Below are 6,590 nucleotides of genomic sequence, written 5' to 3'. Positions count from 1 at the left end.
CACCCACAGTCGTCCTCCCAGTCTTTTTTTCTATACTTCTCTACCATTTCCTTGGGGCTGCGGGGGGGGGGGGGATTAGAATATAGAGGAACATATGGATCCACATCAGTAATGCTAGGATTAATATCTTCCAGCTCAATTGACATATCCTTAGCATACATAAGCCCTCCTTTTTAAAATAACCTGTCACTATTGGTGTAAGCTAAGTTAGGCTCAATCCAGACAACTAACTACATGAAGTAACATTTTATAACTTCTATAAAGAGGTCTCGTCATTTCCAACCTGACTTAAAAGGTTAAAGCATTGAATTATGCTAGAGGTGCTGTAAAACTGAATACTTCCTAGTTTAAATAATAAAAGCCACACATTTACCTTTTACTTGACAGATATATATCTAAATGTGATCAATATACTCAGAACTACACATACAAAAATGCTTGGTTTTCAGTTGAGACTGGACCAATTTCTTTATTCTCAGCTTTAGAAGCCTATATGGTCAATGTAAATGTCATAAAGTACTTGTGTTGAAACTTATAACATAGCTGAGCTTTTAAAAAAAATGTTCTCAGGCTTCAGTCTTGAATTTCTATTCTAGTTAATTACTATATGTGCATGTATTAAAGGTAAATAAATATGTATATATCTGCTTTATATGTATAAACCTTCCGTATCATGTTTTATTTTCAAATATAAAATTAATTTTAATTACATGTAACAATTTTTATTCTAACTATTTCACAAAAGTTAAGATGCTTGATTTGGGTGGAAACTGGTGTATCTAGGCCACAGGCACCTTGATTGACAAAGTCTAAGATACTCCACAGTTGATGGCCAACTTATAATAAAAAACTATTTTACTTTTAAAAGTTATGGTTTAAAGCTGGGGAAGTATTAGAAGCCAATAAGTCTAACATTGATGTTAATCATGGCCAAACTAAGATAAATGTGAATAAAAAACAACTGCAGTTTGCATGATTTCTATTTTATTATTACCCCTATTAAGCAATCACTTGAACATAGTGTTTCTTCAAACCATACTACCAGCAAAACTGCAAGGCAGAGGCTGAATGGTGCATGTTTAGCTATTAATTACCTTAGCAACCAATCAAATGACTTGAATCTGTGGTATCCCTATTTCCTGATACTTAACCTAGATATGCCATGCAGCTAAAATGGAGACCACAAATTCAGCTTGGCACTGGCAAGTGAAAAAAATTATTAATCACAATTAAAACAACTTTCAGAATCTTGCAATATAAATGGATGAAATGCAGGATAGTTGATAACTAGAACCTGCTATTCTCCTTCTGAAATGTGTATTAGCAGTTTTTTTCTATTGCCTTCCAAGTTTTACTCGAAAAACTAACATAAACCAGCAATCTATTAGTTTGCTAGCACTAATTTGCTCCTCTTCTGTTTTTAAATAAGATCAGAGTGATATTCTTAAATCTGGGCATTCCAGAAGCAATATTAGATTGAGCTAAACCATACAGATATAAATCTCATAATGGTAAGTTGCAAGATTTAGAGATTAAAAATAGATAAAGCACTAAGACCAGGCAAGGTTTTCCACAGGATTTTGTTTAGATATGCAAACCCCTAATTGCTAATGTAACTCCTGTTTTTAAAGGTGATGTGTAACAGTTGCCCTAGAAATTATAGATCAATTAGTTTTATTTCTGGAGTGGGAAAATTTGTGTGTGTGATAAGAACTTTACAAAATAATTTAATCAAATATTATATCCTAAATGAAAGCCATGGATCCACCAACAAGTCTTACTGAGCTATTACCTATTCTCAAGGGTGTTACTCGTTATCTGAATGAAGTAAAGAGGGTGTGGACTTACGAGATTTTAGATTTTTGAAAAAGTTTTGATAAGGTGCCACACAAAAGATTAGTTATGATAAAACATTGATAAGGGATTGGGAAAATGACTAGTTAATTGGATTGTAGGGTGGTTGGATGGGAGAAAGCAAAAGGTTGTTATTAGCAAATGACTCGGATCAATTATTTGGCAAATGAGCTTAATATAACAATAAGTAAAAGGTAAAGCATTTGGGTTACTGAAACATTTAATATAGACGGAAACCATTCAGTATTGTGACTGAAGAAAATTACCTTTGCATAGATAGTGGTAGATAAATCACTCAAGCCATCGAAACAGAGCTCTGTTGCTAGTAGTAAAGCTAATTGATTACAATTTAAGAAGTACTCTTCGTATATACAAATTACTGTGAATGTAGTTGTTCTTATCTATGAAAGATACTGACTTACTAGGAAAGGTTTCAGATTCTTGGGATGGATGGATTACCTAAAAGGGGGGAATAGTTTGAGATCTCTTAATTTATTTTGTCTTGAAAAAAGTTGGATAAGAGGTGATATAGGATAAAGCCTTCAATTTCTTTGTCCTACATTGGACAAAAGGACACAATTTTAAGATATGGAAACACATCTAGGTTCCAGTTAAGAGTTTTATTTTTCTAACAAAGTGATTGTATTATGGAATGAGTTAGCATCAGCAGTAGTGGAGGCCAGCACTTTACGGAAGTTTAGGAGGGAAATTGAAAGTTTTCTGTAAAACCGAGGGTGTGTTTAAAATTTTACTTTTCTCAGGGGTGGGTGTGTAAAGACAGCCTTGAATGGTCCTTCATTGTTGATGAACTATGAGCAATTTATTTCACAATCTGTTGATTTAAGACTGAGAAATTAAAACTCAACTATATTACACTTATAATGTAATGTTTAACTTGAAATTTTAATATATCTAGATTACAAAAACAGATAGTGTATTACATGTAATTACATGCATGGTCTATATTGAAGAATTCTGGGATTTATATTTGCGCTGTTTTTAATTTGATTTCCCTCTAATAATATCTTAATGCAAAGTAATACTTTTATTTTATTCTAAGTGCGTTGTATACAGAGTTTCATCATAAAGGTAGGTAAACTAATTCAACACAAGGCAGTCTGTTTTTAAGTATACAATTCATATTAATTTATCCACTTATCAGTGAATATATAAAAGGTGTTTACTGCCTATAATGTCACAACAGTAAACAATGGGCTACAAGAACTGGTTTTTGTTACACTGAAGGTGTAATCAAACTGTTGAAGGACAGCAAGAAGATTTCATTGTTGTTCCAAATAGAAGAGATGCTCTTGATTAGATTATATTCACTCAACCCAATCAAAATGTCTTTGAGCATCCTTCATGTTACTTTTAGTGGTAGTAATTATTGGGGAAATCACTAGCTACTAAAAAGAAGCTATTATTCAAAATAACTAGAATATAATTACAAGATATTATAGTTTATGTAAGAGCATAAAATAGATTCAGGGTATGTGCCCTGTGGGCCAGTGCCTAGCATAGACCTGCTAGTAGTAGTCATACCTACTACTACCTCACTCTAAATTATCAGAAATGTGTAACTTTCTTTATAATGTCTATATATGTCAGTGATGGGAAAGATTTTTTCAAGTCTGATAAAAGATGCTTTGCTAAGAAATTTAACAACATTTAAATTTTTTTGGATATAGTTTCTCTAGATCTTGTCTCACTAATCTTTTGCCATTCTTTGAGGATGTTACTGCCTAACTAGATGAAGATACAGGTGTGAATTTAGTGCATATGTATTTTCAGAAAACATCTGAGAAGATGCCACATAAAAGGCTTGTTAAACAAAAAACTCTCTGTATGTGCAGGGGATAAGTTGGTATGTTAGATAGAAAATTGGATGGATAGAAGAAAGCAGGGATTTGTTATAAATAAAGTTCAGTCAAACCAGATTAATGTAACAAGTGGAGTACCTCCGAGCTCTGTGTTAGGGCATTATTACTAAATTTGCTGATGATATTAAGATCTTAGGTGTCACTGTCTGGGTGGAGGATGCTGCTGCATTACAAAATAATTTACATTGTTTGGTAAGTTGGTCAAATAAATGGCAGATGACTTTTAATCATGTGAGTTATCATACTTTTAATTAAATGCATAATTCTGATGGGAAATACTGTTATGAAAGAAAAGGTCCTTGATGATCAATCTCTTAAGTCATCCAAGCAGTGACTATTGTTAGTGGTAGGGAAAACAGAATTTTAGATTTTATCTAAACTAATATTGCATACAAGTCTAATGAGGTTATAATTTCACTGTATAGGTCACTGGATATGCCACACTTGGAGTCCTGTGTTCAGTCTTGAGTTCCTTACTTTAGGAAGAACTTTGAGTTGTTGGAATGGGTTCACAGGAGAGCTACTAGGATGATATCTTGTATGGAGAGTTTGTCATACCAGGACAGGATAAGATCTATAAAATTGTTTTTTCTTAAAAAAAGAAGAGTTAGAGATGATCTGATCTAGACTTCTAAGAATGTTAAGGGAATTTATAGTATCAATGAATCATATTTTTATGTACTTTAATGATGAGAATGGTAGGACTATGGGACATAAATTTTGGCAGGGTAGGACTAGGAGTCATCTTCAGCTCAAAGTTATATTTTTCTAACATGATGGTTGGCCTTTGGAATGGGTTGCCTTCAGATGTGGTGGATGCAGTAAATTTAAGGGAGTTTAAGAAAAAGATTGATAAATATTTTAATGATAAGGACTGGTTTTAATTGTTTCTGTTTTGTTTTGGTTAGTTTAGTGGACGGGACAACCTAGATGGACCAATAGATCCCTTGTCCTTATTAAATTTTATGTTAATTGTTAAGTATAGCACTAGTATTAGTAAAGCATGGTTTTTAAAGCTTTGTATACTACTTTCTAGTACTACATCATAACTAGTACTACAATTTGCAAATTACAATATGAGAGTTGCTATTACCTTATCAATAATCCCCAGGTCTCCTTTTCTCATAACATCTTTAATTATTCTCCCTGCACGATTAACAACACTGACAGAAGCTGACAAAATTCGAAGCAGAACAGGGGCAGCAGAACTTGAGGCAGCCATTCAAATCCTTCTCTGCTATAGGATATTTCTTCTTAAAAACAACAACCGAACAACTTAAGAACTACCTAGCTACTTGATGAGGAAGTAGGCAAGAATCCACTTTGAAACTAAAAGTTTGAATGCGGTTTAAAAGTTAAATGGATAATGAAGTAAACTTTATTCTAAGTTGAACAAAGTACATATGTACAATGTTTCGTCAGGATTTTGTCATCAAGTACAAGTAGTTGTAAGTTCACCTACAGTCCTAGGCACAATATAAAACAAACAGCAACGAAGAAATCACATGACCAGATATTGCTTAACAGCTTAGTAAAGGTATTTCTGCATCCCGTGGAATTTGTTCAATTAAGTTAACTTTCTTGAGTTTGTGTTTGTTGATGTTCGGAGAAACCGTAAGAAAACTAGAAACCAGATTCACCGAAAACATAAAAAACCCTCCACTGTGCAACTCTATTAAAAATGCTGGAAGGTGTAATTTTAAACAAAAGAACCAAACATCAACAAATGTAAAATCATGGTAGCCATCGTTATCGAGTTGAAAACACTCCCACAGCGAACTAACACTCCAGAGTGCCAAATCTTTATCAAGCTGTTAATCTCCGGTTATGTGACCTATTTGTTGCGTACTAATAACTATATATATACAAAGAGAGTTTTGGGTAAACTATTTGTACCTGATGCTGACAAACCCTTGTCGAAACTCTGGACATTTATACTATATTAAATAAATTTATAATAAAGCTTTCTTCACTACCTATTTAAACTGCCTCCGAACTTTACTTAAATATTTGTAAAGTCATGCTACATTACTTCAGATTGCAAAAGCGCCCTCTATTCCAGTAATGATAAAAAAATATTTTCTTCTCTATTCAATGTTTCAAAAGAAAAAAAAAATATTTCTCAAAAAAAAAAAAAGAATTCACACCTCGCCCTGAACGTTTCAAAGTTCATCATTTATCTGTCAGGATTAAAGTAATAGTTTCCTCAAACACCCTACTTTACAAGGTTATCTTTTGGTGAGCATGGTACTTAATGATAGCAACATGCTGAAATAAAAAATGGCGAATAAATATAAGTATTTTTGTGATTCTTAGTTACTTTCATTTTCTCATTACAAACCGTACGATTAGTAACATGCTTATCATGTAGAGCTAATGCAATGGCATCTTGGTGTTCTGGTTGATCAGTCTCTTAAGTCTTTCAAGCAATGTTCTGTGGTTAGTAGCGGTGCAAATAGGATTTTAGGATGTATCTATAGAAACATTGAATACAAATCTAAAGAAGGTACAATGTTAGTGTATAGATAATTGGTTAGGCCATATTTGAAATAATGTGTAGCGTCTTGGGCTCCTTACCTTAGAAAGGAAATTGAATTGTTGGAAAGGGTTCAGAGGAGAACTACTTGGATGATACCTGGGATGGAAAAGTTGTCAGAGGAGGATATATTAAGATATCTGAATTTAATAATGGCTGGAGACGGCTTGAATGGGTAATGAAGAAAAACTTTAATATAAGTTGAACATAACAGCAAATGTACAACGTTTCGACAAGGTTTTGTCATCATCAGGTACGATGATGATGATGATGATGACAAAACCTTGTCGAAACGTTGTACATTTGCTGTTATGTTCAAC

General features: G+C 33.2%; 1 protein-coding gene across 4 annotated transcripts in view; it reads right to left on the bottom strand.

Moving 5' to 3' along the window:
• The window catches only part of LOC106468235 (3'(2'),5'-bisphosphate nucleotidase 1-like), a 34,394-nt gene extending 28,607 nt beyond the window's left edge, over positions 1-5,787 (bottom strand). Inside the window, exons 1-2 of one of the 4 annotated variants that reach the window (XM_022396569.1) lie at positions 5,711-5,787; positions 4,828-5,063 (exon numbers count right to left, since the gene is read on the bottom strand). In XM_022396569.1, coding sequence (XP_022252277.1) covers positions 4,828-4,956 — 129 coding nt within the window. In that variant the 5' untranslated portion in view covers positions 4,957-5,063; positions 5,711-5,787. Of the gene's footprint in view, positions 1-4,827 lie in introns of all 4 variants that reach the window. The other 3 variants (XM_022396568.1, XM_022396567.1, XM_013928649.2) reach the window with 3 other exon arrangements.
• Positions 5,788-6,590: the final 803 nt, after the last annotated feature.

Source organism: Limulus polyphemus, unplaced genomic scaffold (genome assembly GCF_000517525.1).
Source record: "Limulus polyphemus unplaced genomic scaffold, Limulus_polyphemus-2.1.2 Scaffold2927, whole genome shotgun sequence".
In the NCBI taxonomy this organism is placed as follows: domain Eukaryota; kingdom Metazoa; phylum Arthropoda; class Merostomata; order Xiphosura; family Limulidae; genus Limulus; species Limulus polyphemus.
The sequence above is the reverse complement of the archived record's forward strand: the minus strand, read 5'-3'. Positions and strand labels throughout refer to the sequence as shown.